This window comes from Neltuma alba, unplaced genomic scaffold (genome assembly GCF_004799145.2).
Source record: "Neltuma alba isolate B1F8T4 unplaced genomic scaffold, ASM479914v2 tig00005946_pilon, whole genome shotgun sequence".
Classification (NCBI taxonomy): Eukaryota; Viridiplantae; Streptophyta; class Magnoliopsida; order Fabales; family Fabaceae; genus Neltuma; species Neltuma alba.
In genome coordinates, this window is record NW_021634289.1 from 21,351 (window position 1) to 48,351 (window position 27,001).

The 27,001-nt window shown below is 39.5% G+C and overlaps 4 protein-coding genes across 6 annotated transcripts; 1 reads left to right on the forward strand and 3 right to left on the reverse strand.

Moving 5' to 3' along the window:
* Positions 1-795: 795 nt before the first annotated feature.
* LOC114749104 (serine/threonine-protein kinase EDR1) lies at positions 796-13,499 on the reverse strand. Its single transcript, XM_028937578.1, has 13 exons — positions 12,749-13,499; positions 11,778-12,200; positions 11,172-11,275; positions 9,877-10,991; positions 9,461-9,501; positions 3,677-3,745; positions 3,200-3,300; positions 2,885-2,963; positions 2,702-2,800; positions 1,961-2,029; positions 1,817-1,866; positions 1,374-1,550; positions 796-1,281 (listed from the first exon to the last, which is right to left on the reverse strand). Exons 1-13 carry the CDS (start codon positions 13,157-13,159, stop codon positions 1,146-1,148), a joined length of 2,874 nt encoding a protein of 957 aa, XP_028793411.1. The 5' UTR covers positions 13,160-13,499; the 3' UTR covers positions 796-1,145.
* Positions 13,500-15,189: 1,690 nt separating this feature from the next.
* Positions 15,190-16,887, reverse strand: LOC114749098 (aldehyde oxidase GLOX). Its single transcript, XM_028937574.1, has one exon. The coding sequence runs from the start codon at positions 16,885-16,887 to the stop codon at positions 15,190-15,192; it is 1,698 nt and encodes a 565-aa protein (XP_028793407.1).
* An 876-nt stretch (positions 16,888-17,763) lies between these two features.
* Positions 17,764-19,423, forward strand: LOC114749097 (late embryogenesis abundant protein D-34-like). The gene is made up of 3 exons (XM_028937573.1): positions 17,764-18,021; positions 18,856-19,173; positions 19,262-19,423. The coding sequence occupies exons 1-3, from the start codon at positions 17,764-17,766 to the stop codon at positions 19,421-19,423; spliced, it is 738 nt and encodes a 245-aa protein (XP_028793406.1).
* A 2,240-nt stretch (positions 19,424-21,663) lies between these two features.
* On the reverse strand, positions 21,664-26,374 carry LOC114749105 (cysteine synthase). Of its 3 annotated transcripts, XM_028937579.1 has the most exons (11): positions 26,249-26,374; positions 25,469-25,523; positions 25,267-25,376; positions 24,917-24,974; positions 24,229-24,492; positions 24,003-24,140; positions 23,834-23,885; positions 22,853-22,932; positions 22,325-22,384; positions 22,158-22,238; positions 21,664-22,052 (listed from the first exon to the last, which is right to left on the reverse strand). In XM_028937579.1, the coding sequence occupies exons 2-11, from the start codon at positions 25,508-25,510 to the stop codon at positions 21,960-21,962; spliced, it is 978 nt and encodes a 325-aa protein (XP_028793412.1). In that variant the 5' UTR covers positions 25,511-25,523; positions 26,249-26,374; the 3' UTR covers positions 21,664-21,959. The 3 variants fall into 3 exon arrangements, with proteins under 3 accessions (XP_028793412.1, XP_028793413.1, XP_028793414.1); XM_028937580.1 differs by lacking the exon at positions 24,917-24,974 and having other exon boundaries at positions 24,229-24,490; positions 26,249-26,373; XM_028937581.1 differs by lacking the exons at positions 25,469-25,523; positions 26,249-26,374 and having other exon boundaries at positions 24,922-24,974.
* Positions 26,375-27,001: the final 627 nt, after the last annotated feature.

Below are 27,001 nucleotides of genomic sequence, written 5' to 3' on the forward strand. Positions count from 1 at the left end.
AACAAAATACCATCACATTTTGTTCAACTTCTGGCCTATTGGTTCATTATTATTAGGCTTTTACCTTTAACCCTTTGCTTAGAGTGAGAGAAAATTAGAGAAGAGAGAAAACTGGAGAGGAAAACATGAGAAAAGACAAGATTTCTCTTAATTGAATAGGGGAGAAAATGTAGGAGGAAGAAAAAGGGAGGAGAAAATAAAATGAACCTCATGTCTTATTTTTTTCTCCAAATTTTCTCTCCATATATGAAAAGATTTGAAAAGAAAAATAAGATTTTTATGATTGCCCCTCTTCTCTCTTCCTCTCTATATTTATTTTCTTCTATTATATTTAAAAAGTTATTCACTTTTTATTTTTTATTATCTTAAAACTATTTTTATTAAATCATTTGGTTTTAAAACATAATAATCTGAAAATGTATATAAACTAAATAACTTGATTTTAAATTATTTGATGATGCTAATGTTAGTAAAATTTTTCTATTGCAATGTTTAATTTAATTTAATTTTAAATATGATATATCTTGATAAAGATATTTTAGTTATTTAAATATTTACTAATTTTTTTTCTTTCTATTTTCTTTCATCCATCCAAACAAAAAAGATGGTAACAACTTCTCTCTACTTTTTCCTTCTTCCTATTTTCTCTTCTCTCATTTTCTTTCTTCTCAACTTTTCGCCTAAAAGCACTTGGAAAAAATGCTTAAAATTGCTCATATACTTACCCCCTACGTTATAAAATTATTTCTAAAATCCATTATTTCTTGTTTCATTTCCCTCCCTTCCATCCAGTTATATTGATAAGCAATGACAATGAATTATTGAAAGGGTCCGTTGTTACATCATGAAGTCATGATATAACGTAAAAATTATCCTACATGAATCTGGGTAGAATCTGCCGCTCTGACTGAAACGTTGAAGATGACAGCAAACTCACTTGAGCGACATTGGGGAAACTATGAATATCTATACAAAATGGTTCTGCAGTCGTTTGAGCTGCAGCACGATTCTTATATTCCTCAACACAAACATTTGCCGTACAAGCTTTGGTGTGATTTTCACTTCTCTTTTTTCCTTCGATATATATTCACAGAAGTAAACTATGCAGAGAGCCTCCGTATCCACACTTGAGAAATGGAGACAATTCAAGGGGTAGAATTTACAGAAATCTCCTGCGCCAAATGTGTAGCTGGCTGATCTTGATGAGACGGCATTACCAGACGCTGCAGGGGCTTTAGCGCTACCGTGAGCTGGGCAAATGAGGGTCGAGAATTGGGATCCCTGGGAAAAGGAAATTTTCAGACAGCGATTTTTTTAAACTAATGTTGTAAAAAGCGTTACGCCAAATAAAACTGAAAACAGACAGCGCTTACTGTTGCCAACATTCCCAGATAATTCTTGCAACTAAAGGATCAACTTCTTTGGGGATATCTAAACGACGATTTTGGAAACCTACAGCACCAACAACTTGCATAGGATTCATCCCACTCCACGGCAACTTTAGAGTAGCAAGCTCCCATAGAATGACTCCGAAACTGTATACATCACACCTGTGCATTTGCGCATGTTAGTTGGGATGCATCACACCCTTCAGCAGCCATGTTTTCCGAGCCTCAAGCCAGAGGAAATATAATGTGAATTGGTGATGGTGAAATCCATAGACGGACTTTTCAATACTAGGTTTTATTGCTATCATACTATGGCATAAATACTTCTATAAACAGGAATCCCGCATAAGACATAAAATTCAAATAGAAAACATTTACTGAAAGCTGAAAAATAGAACGTAAAAGGGTTTAGTTAGAGAACAACTCACTTCTCATTTGAGGGTTCATTGCGAAGAACTTCAGGAGCCATCCATTCAGGCTGACAGGCAGAAGAAAAAGTCAGGGTTGAACATAGAGACTGTGGATAAATAAATGATCACCCAGAATAAAAGAGAATTGTTTCAAATGCTCACCGTTCCAGCAGTTGACTTGGATGATAAAAACGTGTTGTGCTTCAATCTTGACAAACCAAAATCACAAACCTGCGGACATATAAAAGAGCAGGCTGTCAAAGTACATTCCTCCATAAAACCCACAACTACTGACTGCAGATGATTATTCCCCACCCCAGAAAAAGGCCCAAAAGAAAGAAGAAAAGGCTCGGAAAGTTTAATAAACACAACCTACAAGATTTGTATATTCATAATATTATTTATGTATAGAAATGGGCAGAGCATCTAGCAGATGTAGCGATTGCAGTAGCAAAATGAAGAGTAGAACACAAGATGTAAGGTTCTCTAGCATTAAAAAAAGCTGGAGACTCTCCTTTAAGAGAATTCTTCATCTACGCCCTCAGACCGCCACCCAAAAGCTAAAGCTCAAGAGAGTATCTATGGCTAATACAGTGTTGTCAAAGGCAAAAGGCGCCCTCAAGGCACAAGTGACTGTAAAACGCCCTGTCCCTTTAAGCAATATAGCTATTGCTAGATAATTCCTCCCTTGCCCCTCCTGCCCCCTTCATCCTCGGCTATTTCTCTCTGATTCTTACCACGCCCCCAAATCCTTAACACTTTTGGCCCAATAGCTAGGGGTCCACCACTAACAAACATCTAATTTGATGGGTAAAGAAAGAATTCGGGAATAGGTATAAATGGGGCGGGGGGGGGGGGGAGCTGACAAGATACACTGATAATGCATTAAGTTTCAATATACACCTTAACATTCCAGTTCTTATCAACCAAAAGATTTGGTGACTTCAGATCACGGTGAACGATCGTAGGCGTGCTGGTGTGTAAGCAATTCATGCCCCTAGCCTGCAACCCAAAGCAATCAAAAATGAAAGACGAACAATGAAAATGTTGGTCAAAGAAAGAAGGATGAAATAAATTATTTCATACCACGTCCAGAGCCATTTTAATTCTGCGTTTCTCATCAATCTGACAATTAGGACGATGAAGAATTCGGTACAAGCTTCCCCTGTTAAGTGCAACATCAATAACAAAAGAGCTATAATTGTGAAAAGAGTAAATAAAATTGCTCACCTCTTCCCACAACCTTCTAGACTTTAGGGACCAACACAGATATGAAGTGTGGGCCACTACTGTTTGTTTTTCATCTTGTTGGGACAAAGAGGGTCATAATTTTGTGACACAATAATGACAGTATAAACTCTTGAGAAATGCCAAAAAAGAAAAGATGGTGCACAAATTTACCTAGGAAGAAACTCTGTAATGATTGAGAGATTAGGAGGTCGAGTAACAGCGCCCATAAAAAGAACAACATTCGGATGCCGCAGTCTACGCATTATCCTTACCTTACAGAATACAAAAGGAAAAGGGATTAGCATATCGGCCTCAAGTAAATAAGGATAACAGTACTATTTGTTATAGTCTTATGACTTATAAACCAAAGTTTAAACATAAGGCCATTTGACCATTCATTTGTCCAGTCCACTGTTTCAGTTGAATATTAAATTTCGTCCCGCAGTTATTCTTTTTAGAAGCAAGAATAACGAAGGCAATAAGTGAGTAGATGGTACATTATGACCATCAGAAGTTCAGAACCATTTTTCATTAATCCCCACCCTTATTTCTATAGAAAACCAGCATACGTTAGATTCTTCTTAGAAATTATCATTTAGATCATCATTAACAGTGACTGGATGCACAAAAACACAACTTAATGCTTACTTCTCTTTTGAATTCAGCCAAGGCAGCACCTGAGAAATCCTGATCCAGAAACTTCTTCACAGCAACTTCCTGGAAGTTAACATCATCAGTCAGAAGGTAAGAAGTATAATTAATTCCATTTAGGGAAAAAGTCTAGGAATAAAGCAAAATGAGACAATTCTGAGACTATACTAGTCAAGCAAGACTATCCAAACAACTCCCTTACTACTTGGGGTAAGGTCACCATTTTATTGTGCCAGTTGATGAAACTCCCATGAAAAGGCAACAAAACTCCAATGGCAGATATTGCTAACTTTGCAGGAAACATAGAGCAAATAAAATGCTAAGAAAGTCCTTCAAACTCATGTCAACAGGAGAAAGAAAATGGTAGCATGCAAAAACAACAACTGAGATACCAAGGCTGGGTGAGATTTGACAGTAACACCACCATCTTATTTTATAGAATATCCAACACACGAAATATGTCCCTCAACCTGATAGAGTTCCGTTAGTCTATAAGAGGAATAAGAGTAGGAAGGCAGTTAGATATTGACTAAGTCCTAGTTTGCTGAGTCAGATTTCTTTTATTATTTAATATTTCCAAGTCAGTTAGCATAATTATCGGGATTGGGATAATCCATTAGAGTCTGTTATGCTGACTTATCGAGTCCTTAGCATTATGGGTCAGTTTTTTTATGCTTATTCTGTTGTAATTCAGTTCTATATATATGTTGGCTGTGATTCAAGCTAATATATCAGAATTAATATCATTCCATTCAGTATTCGGAGATTTCTCCCGCTTGGCTATTGAGCTTATTTGAGTGAGATTCTTGCTTAAATACAGCCTAGTAGATTTTATTTTCCCGAAACCACTCTCTACGCTTACCATTTTGGCATCAGAGCCCCGTTTTGATCCATCATGGTGACCACCCGCTCTTCTCACATCAATCCCGAGACTTCCCAGGTTAACCCAAATAGCTCAAGGAACTCTGTAGAAAATCCTATTGCTGCTGATCACCTTGCTACCATAGCTTCTAAGCTCGAAACCTTAGATGTTATAGCCGAGAAAGTTGCGACCCTTGAAGCTTCTTCGGCCAGGAATAATCGAAGTAGAGGCCAAGGACGAAGGAGATGGGCTGATAACAGTGATGATGATTCAAAATCATACAGACGAGGACCTAGACTTCCCCACACAAAAATTGAATTTCCGAAATTTCATGGAGGAGACCCGAGGGGCTGGGTTCTCAAAGCTGAAAAATATTTCAAATACTATGATACCCCAGAGGACTTGAAAGTAGATGTCATATCCATGTACCTGGAAGGTGATGCATTAGACCTTCTTTCTTGGATCAATTCAGAGAGGACTCTTCTGTTTTGGGATGAGCTTGTCAAGGCTTTGCAGGAGCATTACGGTCCGCCGAAATACCAGAATCCTGATGAGCACTTATGTAGCATCATGCAGACTGGAACAGTGTAGGAGTACCAACTGGAATTTGCAAGGAGGCAAGCACGCGTCACAAACTGACCAGAACATTGCTTGTTGGGCGTGTTTTTGAGCGGCTTGAAGGAAGAATTGAGGGCAGAGGTGCGTATCCAGAAGCCACGCACGGTTTATAGGGTAGCAAGTTTAGCCCTAGAGTATGAAAAAAAGATGTTACTCATAAGTCGGCCCAAGTCCAACTCCTTCTCTGGCCAATGCCGAACAGCCTAAACCCATTAAGTGGGAAATTTTTCACACGATAGATCTGCCATAATTGGGAATCCAAAATTGACGACACCAGCACTCATTACTCCAGGGGCGTCATCCCTAAATTCTCGGCCTGCAGGCTCCTTTCCGCTTAGACCTCCATTGAGGGATAACGAACAGTAGAGAAGAAGGGAAAAAGGCCTCTGTTTTCGATGCGGAGAAACATTCCGCCCAGGCCACCGCTGTTCTGCCTCATTCTCACTCATGGAAGTCAATGAAGATGGGAACCCATTGCCAGACTTGTTAGAAATCGTTGAAGAAGAGGAAGAAGCACCGAAGACTGCTGAAATTTCATTTAATGCCATTCTGGGCAGAACTACTGCTGCAACCATGAAGTTACAAGGTACTATAAATGGCCGAAACGTTTTGCTCCTCGTCAATAGTGGTTCCACACACAACTTCATTTCCGAGACATTGGTACGTGAATTGATCCTGCCTACTTGCGATATTTCATCATTTGGGGTTCAAATTGGAGATGGAAGCATAGTCCGCTGCAGTCAAATCTGTAAGGTTGTGGAGGTGAAACTTCCTGGGTTGGCCATTAAACAAGATTTCTATCCGTTTTCGCTGGTTGGGTCGGATTTGGTTTTGGGGATAAAGTGGTTGGCTTCCCTTAACACCATTCAAGCAAACTGGAATCAAATGTTTTTGGGTTGATGGAAAAGGATATAAGTTGCAGGGAGTGCCCTGTACAGAGCCGAGAGCTAGTCTTCACTCCATGCAGTCTCCTGAGGCTGAGTCATTAGGGTCTACCGGTGCTGGGTCTTTGAACTTGGAGCAACTAATGGTGGAATTTGATGCTGTGTTTGCCGAACCCACTGCTCTTCCACCTTTCTAAGAACATTATCATGCCATTCCTTTGCTTAAAGGTGCGTTGCCCCCTAACTTGAGGCCTTACAGGTATCCTTATTTTCAAAAGAATGAGATTGAGCCGCAGGTAAATGAATTACTTAAAAAAGGATTCATTAGGCCTAGTTCCAGTCCCTTTGCTAGTCCTGTCTTGTTGGTTAAGAAGAAGGATGACTCTTGGTGAATGTGTGTCAATTATAGGGCACTCAATAAAATCACCATACCTGATAAATATCCTATCCCTAACATTGATGAATTGTTAGATGAGCTTTATGGTGCAGCCTATTTTTCTAAGATAGATTTGCACTCCGGATATCATCAAATCCGAGTACTACCTACAGACATACACAAGACTGCTTTCCGAGCCCACTCCGGCCATTACGAGTATGTGGTAATGCCTTTCGGCCTTACAAATGCCCCAGCAACTTTCCAAGCAGCCATGAATGATCTCCTGAGGCCTTATCTGCGCAAATTTGCGCTTGTCTTTTTCGATGACATACTTGTCTACAACCCAACTCCTCAGCAACATCAGCACCACTTGCGAACAGTCCTCCAAACCTTACAAGAGTCTTTTTATTATGGAAATTTAAAAAAATGTGCTTTCAGACAGTCTAGAGTTTCCTTCCTGGGTCATCGGGTTTCTGCTGAAGGAATGGAAACTGATTATGAGAAGATAAGCACTGTTCGTGAATGGCCAGTACCAACAAATGTGACTGAATTACGGGGGTTCCTAGGTCTTACAGGCTATTACCATCATTTTGTTCAAAATTATGGTATGATTGCTCGACCTCTTACTGAACTTACTAAGAAAAATGCTTTTTGCTGGTCTGCCAGTGCACAATCAGCTTTTGAAAAGCTTAAGTTGTCCTTGATTTTTGCACCTGTGTTACAACTACCTAACTTCAATTCTGAGTTTGTGGTTGAGTGTGATGCGTCTATGGAAGGTGTCAGTGCAATTCTTATGCAACAAGATCATCCTATTGCTTTCTATAGCAAAGGATTGTCTTTTCCTAACAGATTCCAGTCAGCATATGATCATGAGCTGTTAGCTTTAATATTGGCCTTACAACATTGGCGCCATTACTTGCTAGGATGCCACTTTACCGTAAGGACCGATCACAGCAGCCTCAAGAACTTATTAACATAGCGAGCGGTCACTAATACTCAACAGCGTCTCATTCTTAAGCCCCTTCCATTTGATTTTACTATTGTGTACAAAGCTGGAAAGGAGAACATAGGTGCTGACGCCCTTTCAAGAAGGCCACAACATGCAGATTTCCTCCATCTTGTTGTTCCATTGCCCCTGGATTTCTTAGAGTTGGAGGAAGCATTACTGGAAGACCCAATTACAGCCCCAATCATTGCTGCATTGAAAAAAGATTCACATGCAAAACTGGATTACTCCTTGGTGGAAAATTGGCTATACTTCAATGGGCATTTGGTAATTCCCCGAAGCTCAACTCTACGGGCTAAGTTAATTGAGGAAGCACACATTACACCTTCTGGGGGTCATGGTGGGTTCTTGAAAACATTGAAGCGACTCTCAGGTACTGTTTTTTGGCCCAAAATGAAATCTAACGTTAAGTCTTTCATACAGCAATGTTTTATTTGCCAAAAGAACAAGTATGAGACCTTATCTCCAGCGGGGTTGTTGCAACCAATATCGACCCCTAATCAGATTTGGGAAGACATCTCTCTTGACTTTATTGTGGGGCTACCTAAATCTGGAACTTATGATACTATCCTGGTAGTTGTGGACCAGTTGAGCAAATATTGTCATTTTATTCTGCTGTGCCATCCGTATATGGCAAAGACTATAGCTGCCAGTTTTTGTCAAGATATTGTTCGTTTGCATGGAATACCTCGCTCGATCATTTCAGATAGAGACCCTCTTTTCTTAAGTGCATTTTGGCAAGAATTATTCAAGTTGAGCCAAACTCGTTTGAGGATGAGCACCTCTTATCATCCCCAAACTGATGGCCAGGCGAGGTGGTCAACCGTTGCCTAGAAGCTTACCTAAGGTGTTTTGCTCATGAACAGCCTCGCCTTTGGAGTAAATTTCTCTGTTGGGCAGAATATTCTTTCAACACCAGCTATCATACCTCTACAAATACCACCCCTTTCAAAGTTGTGTATGGTCGAGATCCGCCTCCTCTTCACCCTTTTATTCGAGGAGAAACTCATATTGCTGAACAGGCTGACCAGCTAGAAACTAGAGATCACATGCTGCAGTTGCTTCAAAATAATTTGAAAAAAGCCCAGGATCGGATGAAGAGCCATGCAGATCAGCATCGTCAAGAGCTACAATTTGACGTTGGAGATGCAGTTTTTCTACGGATCCAACCTTTTAGACAGCACTCTCTAGCTCACAGAAAGTATACTAAACTTTCTCCACTTTTTTTGGGCCTTATAAGGTTTAAAGAAAGGTTGGTCCGGTACCCTATGAGTTAGAATTACCCGAATCTGCCAGAATTCATCCCATCTTCCATGTTTCCCTGCTGCGTCTTGCTTTTGGACAAACGCCCTCTAATCCACCGGCTGAACTACCTATCTCAGTTGATTTTGAATTACTGTTGGAACCAGAGAAGGTGTTATCTCATCGCTGGAAAGGACCCTGTTTGGAGTTACTCATTCAATGGCAGTCCCGACCAATGGAAGAAGCAAGTTGGGAGGATTATGAACTGTTGCAGCAGCAATTTCCAAACTTCCGCCTTGAGGACAAGTCGAGTTTCAAGGGAGGGAGTAATGATAGAGTTCCGTTAGTCTATAAGAGGAATAAGAGTAGGAAGGCAGTTAGATATTGACTAAGTCCTAGTTTGCTGAGTCAGATTTCTTTTATTATTTAATATTTCCAAGTCAGTTAGCATAATTATCGGGATTGGGATAATCCATTAGAGTCTGTTATGCTGACTTATCGAGTCCTTAGCATTATGGGTCAGTTTTTTTATGCTTATTCTGTTGTAATTCAGTTCTATATATATGTTGGCTGTATTTCAAGCTAATATATCAGAATTAATATCATTCCATTCAGTATTAGGAGATTTCTCCCGCTTGGCTATTGAGCTTATTTGAGTGAGATTCTTGCTTAAATACAGCCTAGTAGATTTTATTTTCCCAAACCACTCTCTACGCCTACCACAACCCTTTCCCAATTAAATATAAAACAAGATTCTTTCCAATTAAGTTCACAAAGCAATTATGATACTCACTGTGCCATTCCAGTCAGCATGATATACCTCGCCATATGAACCTATTAAAAGAAAACATGAACATTAGAAGATACTCTGAATAAGCAGTTCATCAAAACACAAAACTTAAACGACAAAAGATCTACAAATATTCTTTGAACCCTTGCAAAAGTAATATGATATCGAAAATTAAGTGAATTTGGGTTACTGGAGCCCACCACAACGTTACAACCATTCTGGCATGAATAGAACTAAATCATCGTTTTGAAAGTCACATGATCCCATAAGAAGTCAAGTGACCCAATAAGTAAATATAGGTTAACAAATGCTTGATTTGCAACGGTTGTGAACTCCCCTTACACCGAGCAACACCACATCAACCTCCCAGTGAATAACAGCATTCCATAAAGGAAATGAAAGCGAGTGATTCAAATTACCTAGACCAATTCTTTCACCAAGAACCAGATCCTCCCATGGAATTTCACATTCGCCCACATCGACATCATCCAAGATTTGGTCAACCCTATTTGTCATGGAATCAATTGACGAACTAGGGCTCTCCGGCTCTTTTAGTTTCAAATTGCTCGTCATGAATCTGTCATGCGTGCTTATTCTCCGGTCATGAAATCCAATTTCACAGTTTTCCTGTTCTTTGACAACATCTACTATGTTGCTTTGAGATTTTTCGACATTCCCTCTGTTCCATTCAGCACTGAAATCTTCAACCTTGTTCAGATCACCAGAACCAGTCGCTGACACTGTACCAATAACTTGCTTCAAGCCCCTATCTTTATCTCTATGAACATTTGCATAGTATGATGAGTTGGAACTATTGACATCATTTTTTTCTGATACAGAAGAACTATTGGAAGCTAATGAAGAAGGGTTATACTCATTAGGATTACGGTTAGGTTTCCTGGGAAATTCATTGTAAACATACCGGTTCTTCCACATCAAAGGTACTGGGGGGCGACCAGCAAAATTGTTTTCTTTAGTACTATGAAGTTCGGGAGCCTTATTTTCCACAGGTTTGTTATGTACAGCAGTCTTGCCCGTTCCTTTTATCAGGAATGGGTTAAGATCTGCAAAGAGATTCCCAGAGTCATCTGGACCATTCTGACCATATGGTACAACATTGACATTCAGTCTAGTCCCATCACCAATAGCATTCATCCCTCGAGTTCCCTTGTACAGAGAACTACTGGCTGATGGAAGAAAATTGTCCACTTGGGTAGAAGTAGCTTTACTAGGAACTTTGGAAGGACCAATGCCAGTTTCTCCACCCAAACTCAAGTTTGGAGACATATAATCAGGCTTCACAAAATATGGTCTTACATTCGATAATGATGAATCACTTCTGATCGCAGAACTTTGACTACTGCCTTCACCATCAGATGGCATAGGCCTTGAGTAAGGAAATCTACTTTCATTTGTGGATTGTAAGGTTGGAAAATTCTTGGGATTGTATGGCTTAAATGAAGGGTCATTAGGATTAAAAATATCAGTCGGAATAAGTGTACCAGGAGCAGCCATAAGATCAACCAAAAACTCCCTGTAAGCAGAAAAGGACGTTTCAGTGCCACAGAGAACGAGATCAACTGCAGAAACAGCAATATATATTAAAGATAGACAACAGCACATCATGAAATAACAGCACAGACATTTGTTCATGTGCATGGAAAACAAGAACAGTAAATAGACTTAGAAATCAAAGAATAACAAACATTATGACCTTTCATCCTCCAACTTTATAATGTTGACAGCATCATCCTCAACACCAGTGTAATGACTACCTTTTACCAGTCTACAAGGCATCTTGATCTTGTCAGACAATACCTACATGCACAAAAACAAGTTGCATCATGCAGCCAACAAGTCAAAACGTGGGGTGTTCAAAGGACTAAGCGAACAACCAAAGATCTTGGTAGTATTAATAGGGAACCTTAATATAATCATCTAGGACCCAAGAACATAAAATAATTCAAAAGATTTATTCTCCAAATGCTAGAACAAAAATAGTTTTACCAGAAAAAATAACGAGCTTACCTGACCTATAATTTGATTATTCAAGCAAACTTTATGTGGCAGAACTTTCTCAATGGGGCCTACCAGAGTAAACTTTACTGAATGTGACCATTCTAGTCCAGATTAATAACATAATTTTTTTTTTATCAATTCCATTATTAGTTTATTTTACAAACTGTTTAAAGTAAATCGAAAAGCAATCAGAAATCATCTTCAATAAATTTCAATAATATACAAACATCTAGAATAGTAAATCACCGCATATCAAATTATGGCTCAAGAGAATTCAATCACAAACAGCCAAAATGCTGACCTTGAAAAGCAAAGCACGATGCCTGGATAGGCCAATATTTATGGACCCTATAGGTAATACACTTGTGTGAAGAGATGTCCGTAGCTCAGTACTTCTTTCGGTCCATCTTGCTAATATAATATTAGCATCCTTTACAGGGCCACCCATATGCCCTGTAACAAGTTCAGCCAGTCTTTGCACCAAAACACCAACATCAGTGACAGGACAATCTAATGCTACACACTGTGCAATTTGCACCAACTCTTCCAGGGCAGGATCAATTGCCTGATTCACTATGACAACTTCAAAACTTGAATTTCCCGCATTTGCTTCAAGGTCTTCCAGAGAGGGCATCTTTCCTTGCATTGATGAATCAGTGGAAAGACCATACACATCATAAAAACCATCAACTACTTTCTCCTCATAGTCAAGCACATTGTATTCCTGATCAAGAGAAAGATGCATGACAACCCAAATGAGTATATGGAGAGGGGGCACCAATGGCGACAGATACAAGTAGCAAGCATTCTAGGCTCACCCATTACACATTTTAGCCAATTCAGTCAACAGTACTACATGGAGAATTCAATTCTAAGTTCACTTACACTAGCACAACAACGTTAGCTTGTTGGGTAACACTACAATTTCAGAATTTTAAAAGGCTGGAACGAAAAAGTATATCAATTTTCTGACTTTTCACAGTTCTGTCAGCTTTCTTTCTTTCTTTCTGGCCTAAATAATACATTCAGCTTTCTGGATGCACCGAATGGTCAACATACAATCCGTAATCCGCAGTTCACACTAATCGCCAGCCTTACACTCACTAAATACGGAAATGTAAGCTACACTAGACAGCTCACTACATAAGAACACGATCATAGGATTCAAAAACCCTAATTAACATCAATACAAAATCATTCAGCATAAACCCTTAATTCATGCCATCATTTCAGTTACCAAAATTGAATTTTCGTGACCAGAACCGAACTTACCCAGTACTGTCTGGACAGCGCCTTCGCCACATCATCATGATTCCTTGCTGTATCAATTCGATGGCCTCCCAGGCTCAGTAGCGTCGCCGCTCGGATCTGATCCTTCTCAGGATCATCCCGAAAATCAGACTTGGAGGCGCTGATGGCTAGGGCAAGCTGAACCTGATACTCCTCCTCCGACGAAAAATAGTCTTGTCGATTGGGCGTAGCTGGTGGGGGTTGGGAAGCACCGGCCGCTGCCGTAGAGGGAGACAATGAAGGGGGACTAGCCGGAGACAGGGCAGAGTTTTGAAGGGGTGCAGTACGTTGATCGGAGGCACCAGAAGGAGATGTGACAGAAGCCGGTGTTTCATTGGATCGATTAGGGTCGTGATTGCTCCCTTTGTGAAGCTTCTTGAAAATGTTCTTCATTTTGCCTCAGAATTCTCTCCCTCACTCAACGGTCAAATGAGCCACTTCCACTCACTGTGCCTTCGGTTTAGTAATTCATTTGGAACTCTCGCCGCTTCCGTATTCGTTCTTAATTTTGTTTATTCTGGCCTCTCGGAAAAGATGAGTCAAGGCTCAGACTAGAGAGGAAACTATGCATGGAGGGAAAAGGGAAGACTTAACGCGGTAGAACAAGCGTGGGCATCTAATCAAAAGGGTCGTATATCTCCTCGGAATTACGGAAATGGCATTCTCAGATAGATACAGCGCGAAATGAACCCACCAGCTACATTTTGCCACGGTAATTTGTGGGTCCATTTAGGAGTACGGGGATGACGATGTCCACGTCATACGAGCGGTTTATATCCCATTTTTTTGAATTCCTATTTGAGAAAATTAAAAAAAAAAAAAACTAAACATTTGTAAATGTCAAATAAAACATGTTATCCTTTGCAAATTCAATATTACGAATACCAAACGAATTGTTGTCACCAAGCTTGATTCAAAATTTAGTAATTTTTATTTTTTTTAATCATCCTCCTTTCCTATTTTGGACAGAGTGTAAGTTTATATTCGGGCACGACCCAAATTTTCACTTGCTACTGAATAGCAACATTTTGCTTGAGTTGGCCCAAAAAAAAAAACATCTTGCTTCTTGGGAAAAAAGATTGGAGTGGGTTACATTAAGCGTCACAACGAAGTTTCACATGTCAAGCCCAAAAAAAAAAATACAGTGATATGTTTAAATGGAGCATCTATGAACTTTATAATATTTACATAATATTTTTCTGATAATTTTTTATGCCTGAATATTTTTCTGATAATTAAACATTAATTTTAGCGCTCAGCACGGATGACCTGTTCTGATAAAGAAAGGAGAAACTAAAAAATATACAGGCAAAAATGATAAATAAGTCGTATTTCACGCGGTCCAATTTTTTTAGCAGGCAAGCATGAATTGATGGAATGGGACAAGAAGATATAAAACCTTCCTACAAGCAAACGCTGGCCTCCCCAACGTTCCCAGAAGAGTGGCCAGTCAACATTTAAAAAACAAACACGCACGCGCTGACCTGACACACACCGACCAAAAAAAGTACAAATCCGGAATCCGATGCGTCTCGTGCTTATTCCGGCCAGAAGAAAATATGCATCCATCGTAACAGCGGGATGACACACGAAACAATTCTCGAAGTCCGCGTTCTTTCCACTCCTTTGGCTTAACCAATGACCAGTTAAATAAGTTTTATATTAAGAACCAGACGAGTATAACATATAGTTTTGCACTGTAGACCATATCTACCCAGTTTATATGATTCTGTGAAATAAAAATGAGAGCCTCTCGTCTATACATATGCTGATAGTCACTTCATATCACATTGATCATCACTTCCGCTTCAAGATTATCTAATTTACAGCGGCAATGTCAGATCCAAACTGAATTTTCACGGCACTAGACAGATAGGTATGAAGCTATATTCATTATGTCACTGACTTGTCACCTGGCCTCCATGTTTATCCGGGACAAAAGATTCAATAAGTCCGCGGAAGCTAAAATCTCTCCAAAAAGACTTGAGTGTATAATATAATTGACGATACAAAACCTTTGATGTACTAAGTGGGGAAAAAATGATCATTTGATATTTATATTTTGACTTGCATTGCAACTCAATCATTGAATTTGCCGTGGCCAGAAAAAAAAAAATCAGCCATTGATTTTAAACTAAACTAAACACTAATTCAATGCAATTCAATCTAAAAATAACTTTGGCCTAAAAGACAGCAGCCAACAGTGTAATAAATGTTTGGAATAATAACAACAGGGTTGTGCTAAATTAAATTTTACAAAATTAAAGTTTAAAGACTGAGTTTAGATAAGTGAATATTATAGGTACGGAACGATATTTAGTTTTTCTCTCTAAAATATTATTCGAGTTACAAGATGCTAACAAATCCTCAACCAGAGAGCAACAAGTGGAAATTAAAATTGATTAGCTGGGGTGATTTGTGTGTCAGAGCAGTTGCAACCAGAGAGCAGCACTAGGTGTACCGGCATGCACAACGAACATGAGATAGAAACCCGGCGGTGCAATCTGAGGAGAGGATGGACCTACCACTGTCGTGTAATATGTATCCCATCCCGTACGTGCCACCACCAGGAGATTCAACACCACCATCCTTTGATTCATCGCAAATGAGTGCGTCGTAAAGGAAGGAGCCGCCAGCCTCACTGAAACTTCACTTGCTGAGACGTAATAGCTCACCCGGAATGTTATATGACACAGCACCATATACCCTAGGCCGTCGTTGCACGTCGTGTACAAAATCGTTGGCCGCATCAGGTCAAACTCCGGCGACAAATACGGCGGTGAAAAAGCCTCTAAGCTAAGCTCCGTCGGGAACTCGACCCCACTGAAACTGTAGTTCATGTGAGGGTTGCTACCTCCTACCAGCACTCTTCCATCCGGTAACAATACTGCCGATGAATGGTAAACTCTAGGCTTCGACGCAGCTGACATCACCCTAAACCGCAACCCCGAGTCCTCCTCCAAAGGCCGATATATGACCGGAGAAAGTACGGCCCCACGGCCATGCTCCCACCCGGCGGTGCCGAGCCCTGCGCCGTTGATGATAATGACGTCGCCGGTTGGGAGGAGTAACATGTCGCCCAGTACCCTGGGCATTGGCATGGTCTCCATCACCCAATTTGGGTTCGGATCAGTGACCTTGAGGCGTCCACATGTGGAGAGAGCCTGTATGAAGTTCCCCTGCCGGGCTTCGTCGAACGAAGCTCGTGGTGCGCCCCCACAAATCATGATTTCAGCTTCAACACTTGGTTTATTATCGTTTAATGGGAGAAGTACCGAGGAGCCCGTGCTTGGATAGTTTCGAGGATCCTCACCTGGGATGCGAGGAAATTCTTTGAGGACAAGGTTTCGGTCATAGTCAAACAATATGGAACGGGTATTGGCGAAAATAAAAAGGTTTCCGTCGGGTAAAAGGTGCAAGAAAGGGTACAGGTTATTTTCATTGGAATCAGTAGTCTGTTGGAGGAAAGGAAGAAAGAAATTAGCTTGTGTTGATGAGGAAGAATCTTGGGTGGGGTTTCTAGGATAGAATTCGTAGTTGAATTGTCTTCTACCCCCAACCACAATGATGCGACCATCAGGTAGTATTTGATTAGTCGCGTACCATCTTCGCCTCAACAAGTAATCTGGAAATTCGACCCAATCGCAGGTCTGGTCGTGGCAAGAGGTGAACATGCGAATGCGAAGCTGACCATCGTTGTACCCACCGGTCTGGACGAGGGTACCGTTGGGGAGAACAGAACCAGAGGAACACCAAGTGTCTGTTTGAACCATCAACGGTCGGAAGGTGTTGGTGGGAATGTCGTAAAGGACAGAGTGAGCGGTGCAATCAACAGTGAGAGCAGTGTCTGAGGGATCCGTCCGGCAACGACCGTCGGGAAGGGAGACGTTGGAGGGGCCAAAATCTGTACGGTCAAACATGATAACTTTGTCGTATCTTAGAAGCTGCATGTGCATGGCTGATATGCCAATGCTGGCCTGCAAGAACTGCCATGCTCCTTCGTTGCTGAAGTTAGGGGGCACGAACTGAGATGTGACTTGTGCCTGAAAATTAGGAGACGAAGCGATCACGAAGAGGATTAGGATCGCCGTGCGCGTAAGACTCATGTTGTGGGCGGTCATCGTAGCCGAGGGAGAAGGAGAGGCGTAGGAGGAATGTAGGTGAGTAATTGGCAGTGAGAGAGTTGGTGTGGCCCCGGCAAGTGGCGGGTACGGTACGAGGTCATATTAGGGAAATTAACAGAGATTAATGAGTGTGTCTTTGTGATGGAAGAGGGACTTGGCAGCTAAACCGGCCCCGTTCAAGAGTGCACATGTTTAAGATCAAGAAGCATGGGTATGTATATGTGAAGCTGGCATATACATCTTCAATTACTGGTTTAAGAATCACGTTCTGCACATTTCCCAGAGGATCTCGCCCGTCTTTATTATATACGTACTTATTTATTTTCCTCAACATTTATTGAGCCCTTTAAAATAATTTTTCAATAACGTTCAATCCGTATTTTTTGATTTCTACAACTATGCTTGAAATTGAACTAAAACGTTAATTACATTTTCTTTCCGAGACGAGCATAGACACATGTATGCACAATTGATCTACGCCGCAGAAAAGCTATGATCGTAGTTTGTCGTCGTGTTTACATGGAATATTTTTTATTTTCTCCTTTATCTAATATGTAAACGCAATGGTGGTGCTTAATTAAAAATCTGATATGTTTATATAGTTATTCTTAAAAAAGATCGGTGACTGGTGCTTGTTCCCTCTTGATGTGAAAAACAAAACAAGGGCTGAGCCATAAAACACGTTATATTGGTGGTCAAGTATGTCCGAGTTCTTACATCCCACCGTAATTATCTCTATCAAATTTCTGCCGCTGCATGTATAATAACTCTCCTCTCTCTATAGCCGCAGTGCTGCCAAAAACAAAAAGAGAAGAAGAAGAAGAAAGAAACATCCAATTATTTTATATCATCAATTAAGATTTGAGATCAGAGATGAGTCAAGAGCAGCCGCGGAGGCCGCTGCAGGTGGAACCCATCAAGTATGGGGATTTATTCGAAGTACAGGGGGAGCTGGCAACCATGCCGGTGACGCCGAAAGATGCGGCCATGATGCAGTCGGCGGAGAATGCCATGTTGGGTAAGACCCTCAGGGGCGGCGCCGCTGCCGTCATGCAGTCGGCCGCCATGAAGAACGAGAAGGCCGGCCATGTTGGACACAAAGATATGACCACTTCTGCCGCCAATCTCGGCGTTAGCGTAACCGAGACTGATCTTGAAGGGAAGCGCGTCATCGTGGAGTCTTTCGGCGGACAGGTTTCGTCCCCATTGCCACTCTCAGTTTCTTCCGTCTTCTTTCAGATGCATTTGCCTTTTTCTCAATCACAGAGTATCATTTGCTCCATCAGGTTATCCAAAAACTAGAAGGAAACGCAAGGAAAATCCATAAATTGGTTGAGGTACTTCCTCTTTTCCTAACCCGTTTGATGATAATACATACCTTTAATTTGACGGCTAATGTTTCGTTTTATTTGACGGTTTTTTCAAGTGAATTAAACAGATCAAGATCTAAAACTTGGGGCTAAATTTTTCAGAATGCCATCATTAGGAACATGATGGACTCTTAAATCTGTTCAAAAACAAGAATAAGCTGGCTTTCAGATCAAAATAATTTCGAGGAAACAGGCAGCCTTAGATTTTTGTGGACCCTCCTGAAATCCAATTTATATCATCTGATTATGGAGGAAGACAATACGAGCAAGTTTAACAACGCATATATATAATCGCATATTTGTGCAACAAGCATCAAAACAAAGAATTTCGGTTCAGTAGTGAAACCATTCTAATCAAGTGTTAAAGATTCGAGCTGAAATTAATAGAGGTTCGAGGGAAAAAATTATCATATCAATACTGAATACAATTAAAAATTTTAAAAATTATTTTCAAATTTTATTCAAGCAATAGACGCAAAATTTATATATGGAAAATTGGAAATTGAGGTGCTGTCTATTATAGCCTATACGATTATTAGCATATAACTGTGCGTATAGTAATTTTGATGATCGGATATTTTGATGTTGGGAAAAGGTAGTAGAGCACTATAATAAAAAAGTAACGATGCAGACGGTGACGCCACCTTCTCAGCCGCAACAAGATGCTCCAGTTGGGCTTGGAGGCTGCGGGGGAATTACTATCGGAGAAGCGCTGGAAGCTACGGCTGTCACCGCCGGTAACAAGCCTGTGGAGTGGAGTGACGCCGCCGCAATTCAGGCAGCCGAAGTGAGGGCCACAGGCCGTACCAACATTGTCCCCGGCGGTGTTGCTGCTGCCGCTCAGTCTGCGGCCACCCTCAATGCCCGCCTCACAAACAACGCCGAAAAGACCACACTCGCTGATATTCTTACTGTAAATGATCATCTCTTACTTTCTGACGATCCTGTTCGCTGCGGACGGGCAAACTAATTACGTTTATAATTTGATAAATTGATTGCAGGATGCGACTTCAAAGCTGCCGTCAGACAAAGTGGCGACGAGGAAAGATGCGGAAGGGGTAACCGGAGCAGAGATGAGAAATAACCCTAACCTTGCCATTCATCCCGCCGGCGTGTCCGTGTCCGTCACTGCGGCAGCTAGGCTTAACCAAATTCATAATTAGCTAAGCTACTCTATTCTAAGTGTACATAACATTGCTTAATTGGGTTTCTTTTTCCTTTAGTTACGTAGCAAACTGAAGATCAATCTCCGGGAACCATTCGGTATTCGCTGATCCAGCAAAGTTCCAGAAACGAACCTTCCAATTAACAGCGTCTAAAACCATACGCTGAAGGAATACTTATATTTTGTATAAATAAATAATAAAGTAACCACGACAAGATGACCATTGTAAAACAACGTTTGTGTTTTTTCGACAATAGATGCCAGTGCCATATATAATTAGCAGATTAAAAGTTTATTTTTATCATCAAAATATATTACTTATCTAGTCCTAAATATAAAATCTCACTATATGTAAGGGTCAAGTACTGGAAAATCTAAAGGTAATGCCATGTGATAAGCTTGATATCCAAATCAAGCTGGGCACACTTACTTGCCATGCGCAATTCTAAATTCCACTAGCATTATTACAGTTTTGAATTCGGGATTTTGACAGAGATGGTAAAGTGAGTTGGTCTGCCGACTATGGACCAGTCCGTCACGGGCTAAGATTGCCTCCTGACAAGCTAAAATTGAGCCAACAAATTGGAGCTCTCACAAGTCGGTTCTAAAAGGACCGTCCCTTTTTTGGCTGGACCGTCCCTTGACAAGCTAAAATTTAGCTAGCCCGCCTCACCAAGAGGTGGGTTGGTCCACCAATCTTCATTTTTTTGACATTTATATATATACTTAAATTTTTAAATTAAATTACAAACTTTTACAAACTAATTTTTTATTTTTATATTTTCATATAATTATATAATTAAATTAATCTCAAAAATTAAAATATAAACATAATTTATTTTTAATAATTATTTAATTGATATAAAAATAATAAAAACAATAAAGAAATGAGAAATTAAATTTAGAATCAAAGTTTCCAACAAAATACAAAACTATATTTAAATTGAGTGAAAATAATAAGAACCTTTTCTTTTTAAAATAAAAATAAAATAATAAAAAGTACACTAGCTTGTGAATTAGTTGGTTGAAAAGAATTACATTAAAATAAGCCTATATTTACCCGAATACTCCTGGCCTAGTGGTGACTGGCTAAGTCACAAGGGAGGCGAGTCTTTGCTCTTTGAGGGCAGGGGTTCGAATCCTCACTTGTTAAAAAAGGTACAGGGGAGGGCTCTCCTTGTCGCACGGCCTGAATCCAGACTAGTCGATCGCTCGAGTACCTAATCCAAAAAGAAGCTAGGGCTTAGAAAAAGCGCGGTTGGATACCGGGTGGTTCTTACAAAAAAAAAAAGCCTATATTTTGCCAAACCAATCCCCCCAATTTTGACTGGCTGATGAGTTAAACCAGCTAGATCAACTCATATCACAACTCTGGATTTTTGACCTTATTACTCAAATGTCATTGTTCAACCTCATGTCCAATGGATTCAAGTAATGCCACCGAGAGGTAACGCTCACCAAAACTAGGAAATACCACCTGAGAAGTAAGGATTGGTTTTTGCAGTATTTTAAGGGAGAGTTACAACGAAGTCTCAAGAAAGAAAAATAATAACTAAAAAACTCATAATAACAATCTAAATAGTTTGTAATGACAAGTTTTAGAGTAGAAAATGAGAACTTTTAAAACTTAGTTATGGTTATTTTTCTGACCTTATTGTAATTCTTTTTTTTATTTTCAAATTAACCATCTGAGTACCATATGCAGCTATAAATTCTTATCATGCTCTTGGAACATTAACAAAGAGCAAAATACTAGTTATCTTATAATTTCTGTCCAATAAATCAAACAGAACTTTCCTGCATTTTCCCGTCCCTTCCCTAACCCTATTGCAGCTGCGGCGGCGGCTCCAGATGAAACCCCCGTCTGAAGAACCAGCCACCATTTTCCCTCTTGATAATTCAATTTTGATCTGTTTCTGTTGGTCATAAATTTTTTTAATATTTAATTATTTTTGCACAAAAATATAAATAAGTCCAAGCTTTTCATTTAAAAACTTTAATCCAGCCCGACAATCTCAATCACGCCGCTTTCGGGTCTTTTTAACGTACAACTTATGCTTAGGCATGAGTTCACGACAGTTATTGCGAACCAACTATGATTTGTCCTGGACCGTCAATTGGTACAAGACCCTCCCATTATTGAGTTTCCCAAAATCTAAAAATGACCTGGAACCAATTCTTAAACTCCCGTGATAATGATGGATCAAGGAACTAGTGGCACTTGAATAAACTGGGACGTGACAGGCAAAGAAAACTAGTTTCTTGGAAACATAACAATATCAAATAGTCATATGCGCGTTCCATTAATCATAAATACACGCTGCTGGTATTTATTGAACAGTAGCAAATTTACATGCAACAGCAAACTAGACAAGGAACCCAGCCAGAGGACAAGCTACAATATTCATAATAAAGAACCGAGCTGCATCCCAGTATCAACAAACAGAAATTCAAAGGGCAAAATTATAACTCGTAAACCAATAGCAGGCCTCCCAAAATCCAAGCAGCAAGGATCAGAAAACCTTTTCTTAAGCTCATTTCTCAAAAGCCATGTTCTCTGCTTCCCGCTTCACAGACTCAAAAAGCACGGATGATAGATAACGCTCTCCAAAACTTGGGAACACCGCCTGGACAGGTTTTCGGTCAGTAAATTGACATTGCAACCAAAGCATTTCTTATAACAGCAACCACAGAGGAGCATCTAATAAGATATAAGCCAACCACAAACTTACAACAATGAGTTTTCCGGCATTTTCTGGCCTCTTGGCAATCTTCAAGGCAGCAGCGGCAGCAGCACCTGATGATATCCCCACCTGCCAAAAAAGCAATTTTTCTTGATCGCCTTCAAAACACAACACCTGAAAATCCTATTTGAGATGTATCTTTTCAATGAACTTACCAATAAGCCCTCTTTCAATGCAAGAAGTTTAGCAGTTTCAATAGCTTCTTCACTTGATATCTGCAAAAGCAGACAAAATTAAGTGATCAGCATATGGAATGTGGATTCAGACTAAAGAAATGCGTAAGAAACTCATAAGGAGAATAAAGAGAAAGATAATCACAAGAAAAAGGCATTATCCCTCCTTTTTATTTTTCGGAGAAAGACTAAAGAGACAAATTGACAGATCCAGAGCCAATACTACTTATCAAAGCTCCTGTTTAGCAACATCCCTACATATGAATCAAATTATTGCCCCCACTCCCAAGGATGAAGTGGGAAGTACAGATCTTTTTTCTTGTTTAAAGAAAGCAAATCTTTAATTAATTGTTTATTTTCTCATGAAGTAGTGGGGATTGGGGTGGGGGAGATAATAGGATAGAATAGTGCATACAGCAACGTGTTACTCACAGAGGACACAGTACAACAGTAACAAATCTATGAATCAATTTAAAATTCATAAAACCAATCAAAACTTTAATGGCTCACTTGGATAACTTCGTCCAGCATATTAACATCCAAAACACCAGGGATGAAGCCAGCACCAATTCCCTGGATCTTATGTGGGCCTTACACATCAGCAACCATACATTCCTCAGTAAGAATGAACGATTTACACAAATGTGGGTAGGCACGTCATAAATATTAATGCAGCCATAATAACTTATGTAGAAAAACAGATGCTAAAGATACGACTATTTTACATTTCATCGGGAGGATGCAGAGGGGCATGGACAAGGTAGATGTTGAAGTGTCATTTTGATCTCCGAACAAATTCAGAGATAAATAACACATCACATGCATGTATTTACATGTTTTCATAATACATATGCATTCATGGTAAGAAACATATTTGCACGTGGTGATTAAAGAAAATCACCCACACAGTTGCCGTAGTACAAAACCGGTATGAGAATGAAACTAAGAACATTAGCAACCCATATGAGAAACATTGACTACATTACATTCGATTGACACATAAGACAATTTAGGCTGGGGGTATGCAACAAGAGTCTCTGAAACCTGGGGACAGCAGAAATCGGTAATGGATAAAAGAACACCAGGTACTTCAACTAACAGGCCATTTTGGAGTCCCCAGGGGGGATGCAACTAAGGTCCCTTGAACCCAAAGGTAGCAGAAATCCCAGAAGATAAAAGAACACGCGGTACCTCAATCAAGCTATAAGGTCCCAGAGCAATGAGTTCTCATCCAAGCAAACAACTTCTATGCAGCACAATCAAATGTTTAAATTGAATAGCATAAATAACATTTAACTAACTAAGGTTAAATTCAAGAAGAAATGAGATTTCTGGAGCACCACATGAAACCAAGTTTACTAGTCAGGAAGAGATTTACATATTCCACTTTCCACATCATACCGACTGCACCACCGGCCTCAACAGGCAATTGGTAAAGCATATACATGAATCAAATGATGAGAGAATATAATGAGAAAAATCAGGACTCACCAGGTTTACCCCCAGACAGCACTGGACTTTCAACTGGTTCGATGCCATATAGCTAAGTAACATTTAAAAAAATAATAATAATAATAATAAGGAAAAACCAACAAAAAGATTAGGCTTTTGGATATTCATATAGCAAAAAACACAAAAAATCAGAAAAGTGAATTCCTACCTTAACATTAGGATTCTGCTCTTTCAAATATCTCCCAGCACCTGTTACTGTTCCTCCTGTCCCTATCCCCGAAACAAGAGCATCGACTTTTCCACCAGAGCCCTTCCAGATCTCTGGTCCAGTAGTCTCATAATGGATCTAAGAAAGTGTGCGAGTGTGTGTAACAATTGCATTATTTTTTTGGATCAACTTATGCCCCATGAAAAGAACATGACAGAGTTAATACCTTTGGGTTGGCAGGATTTTCAAACTGCTGAAGCATATAAGCATTGGGAGTCTTTGTCAGTATTTCTTCTGCCTTCTGAACAGCTCCTTTCATACCCTTGGCTGGATCTGTGAGAACTAACTCAGCCCCAAAAGCTCGAAGAATCGTTCTTCTTTCTAGACTCATTGAAGAAGGCATGGTTATAATAAGTTTATAACCCTTAGCGGCAGCCATGAATGCCAGACCTATGCCAGTGTTTCCGCTAGTAGGCTCAATCAGAACACTCTGCATCATAAGCAACATTAAATTTTGTGATGTCATCACTAATCATGTTCTGCATTTTATTGACCAAAATATACAAACTTTCCGTGCAATTGTCACAAAGTAACAAGCTTGTCAGTAAAATCAATCCCATTTTATGAATCTAGAATCAGCAATAGATCCGAGTTATACGACTTATTTTGTGGTTGAGAGAGAGAGAGTGAGAGAGACTTCCAGCAGATTTCTTTTATGTTGATCAGCAAATTGCAATCACTTTTAAAAATTCAAAAGCAATATAGTATCAATGTCAGCAAGAAAATATTTATACAAGCAGAACAATCTCATTGGTGAGTAATGAGGAAGGAACCTTTAAAACATATGATGTATGACATAACAAGATGCACAACAAGAATTCCATATAAGGACAATAACTAAAACAAAAACTAACTTCACCCGGTGTAATGAGTCCCTTCTCCTCAGCATCTGCAATCATGCTATATCCTATCCTGCAGCAAAGGAAAGAAATATATATATGTGTGTATGTATGTATATATATCCTAATAACAGAAACTTTTATTGCACGAAATAGATTAGAGCCTTGGCCTACGATACTGCAACATCTATTTCAAAGTTATAGACTGCGTGATGTCAAGTGAATGGATCTTCCAACAAACTATCAACTTAAGCTATTAAGATGGGTATATGAACAAAAGCCTTTAAGTAAAAATTAATGGAAAAATTGTAAGATGACATTTTACTGGTTTTCTTCCAAATAGGCCATTAAAGAGACCTATATACCTGTCTTTGACACTCGAGCAAGGTTCCATCATCTCCAGCTTTGCAGCAATTCGGGCAACGCAACCATCTACAATATGGTTGAGATATACCAACGGAGTTTTTCCAATCAACTGTACATCTCGAAAATGAGGTTATATCTACCGAAAGCTATAATAATTCAGCACGTGGACAGGGAAAAGAAAAAAGGATGTACATGACTTACTTCAGTGACATCTTTTGCGATGGCTGCCTTCTCTTGTGCCATTTTTAGCAAAATACTGCAAAATCAAAAAGAGAAGGATAAGTCAATAAACAAATAGGTGCAAGATCTCGAAAATAAAGCAAACAGGACTTGGATTAGCTGAATTGATTGGAAGCAGTACCGAGACTCCCCCTTAATATTTTCATTCATCAATTGGGGGGGGGGGGGAGATCGTGACAGCGTACAGTAAGAGGTGGGGGGAACTGAAACACCTTAACCGTTCAGCTATTATTGATCCGACAAAAACATCGCAGTTACAATCTTAAAAATAAATAAGTAAATTACAATTTACAAGCCAAAAGTAGCGAAATCCCAGTTCCAGCGCCTTGAATCAATCTAAATTTAATTGGCGGGAAAATTATATAGCAAAAATTCAAAGGAAAACCGAAAAATAGAGCACCAGAAATTAACTCTAGAGTTGGCACGAAGAATCGAAAGGGGAAAACATTACATATCAATGAGTCAATCCGCAGAGAAAAGACTGAAACTGGCATTTAGAAAGGCCGCTGTAATATATTTATATATGTGGTTAGGAAGAATAATGGAACACAGACTTAACCCATAGAAAGGAAATATATCAACCAACCAGGAAGATTCAAGATCTGTAAGCACGGAAAGCTGGAGGCATGACAAAACAGGAAAGAGAGCGCGGCAATTTTCCCAAAAGAATAATCAGGTTAAGGAAAACCGCTCGAAGAAATTAAAGCAGGGAGATGGGATTGGAGAAGTTGAATAGCTCACCGGTAGAATCTTGTTCAGAAATGAATGTCAATCACAGAAGGTTGACACTGGACTGGCACTCTTCCAGACGCAAGGGACGACAGACGCTAGGAGAAAGACCTGGCGGTTCTTACTCAATGAAAATTGATATTTGAGGACGATTACCAATTTGTTTTTCATTTTGAAAAATAAATGTTATCTGTGCGGGCAAAATGCGGCTGGCATCATTGCGGCGGCCGGAGAGCCATCATTTGTCACTATTTATTTTTAGTGTTTTACTCCTCAATTAAAAATTTATTAAAATAAAAAAATAATTAAATTATAAATTCATGCCAACAAAAAAAAAAGAACACGATTTTAATTTGAAAACTTAACATAATGAATAAAAAAACCTTGATATAAGTATTTTTAGAATTAAAAAACAGAATTAGGATCATTTTTATTTTATAAAATTTGAATTTATTTTAGTTTTGGTTTTTAAAATTTAAAATAAATTATTTTTGTCTCTATTTTAACCTCATTTTAATTTTGATTTCTAAATTTAAGTCTTTAAAATCTAACATTATGTTGGTTTTAAGTTTTACTTCAGAGGTTTAGAATACTATTTTAAGACAAAACAATTTTTAGTCAAACTAAAATGGGTCTTATTAGCACTAAGTAAATATGAAAGTTGGGTTTGGTTTTAGGGTAGAGGGTAACTGAGAAAAGAGTTTTTTAAGCTCCTTGAGTCGGCATTATTAGACCCGTGGTGGTGGCCGCGGGTAGTGGCATTTT

Bases quoted from the DNA above. Each gene is read 5' to 3' on its own strand.
- LOC114749104 (XM_028937578.1), bottom strand. From the start codon at position 13,159: ATGAAGAACATTTTCAAGAAGCTTCACAAAGGGAGCAATCACGACCCT. The intron at 2,964-3,199 runs GTAAATTTGTGC...TGCACTTAACAG, and splicing joins ATTACAGAGTTTCTTCCTAG to GGGAAGCTTGTACCGAATTC. The intron at 1,551-1,816 runs GTGAGTTGTTCT...GCAAATGCACAG, and splicing joins AATGAACCCTCAAATGAGAA to GTGTGATGTATACAGTTTCG.
- LOC114749097 (XM_028937573.1), top strand. From the start codon at position 17,764: ATGAGTCAAGAGCAGCCGCGGAGGCCGCTGCAGGTGGAACCCATCAAG. The intron at 18,022-18,855 runs GTTAGCGTAACC...TGTTGGGAAAAG, and splicing joins CTTCTGCCGCCAATCTCGGC to GTAGTAGAGCACTATAATAA. The intron at 19,174-19,261 runs GTAAATGATCAT...AATTGATTGCAG, and splicing joins CACTCGCTGATATTCTTACT to GATGCGACTTCAAAGCTGCC.
- LOC114749105 (XM_028937579.1), bottom strand. From the start codon at position 25,510: ATGGCACAAGAGAAGGCAGCCATCGCAAAAGATGTCACTGAA. The intron at 25,377-25,468 runs GTAAGTCATGTA...CGAGATGTACAG, and splicing joins TCGCAAAAGATGTCACTGAA to TTGATTGGAAAAACTCCGTT. The intron at 24,493-24,916 runs GTTAGTTTTTGT...CTTATGATGCAG, and splicing joins GACTCATTACACCGGGTGAA to AGTGTTCTGATTGAGCCTAC.
- LOC114749098 (XM_028937574.1), bottom strand. From the start codon at position 16,887: ATGACCGCCCACAACATGAGTCTTACGCGCACGGCGATCCTAATCCTC.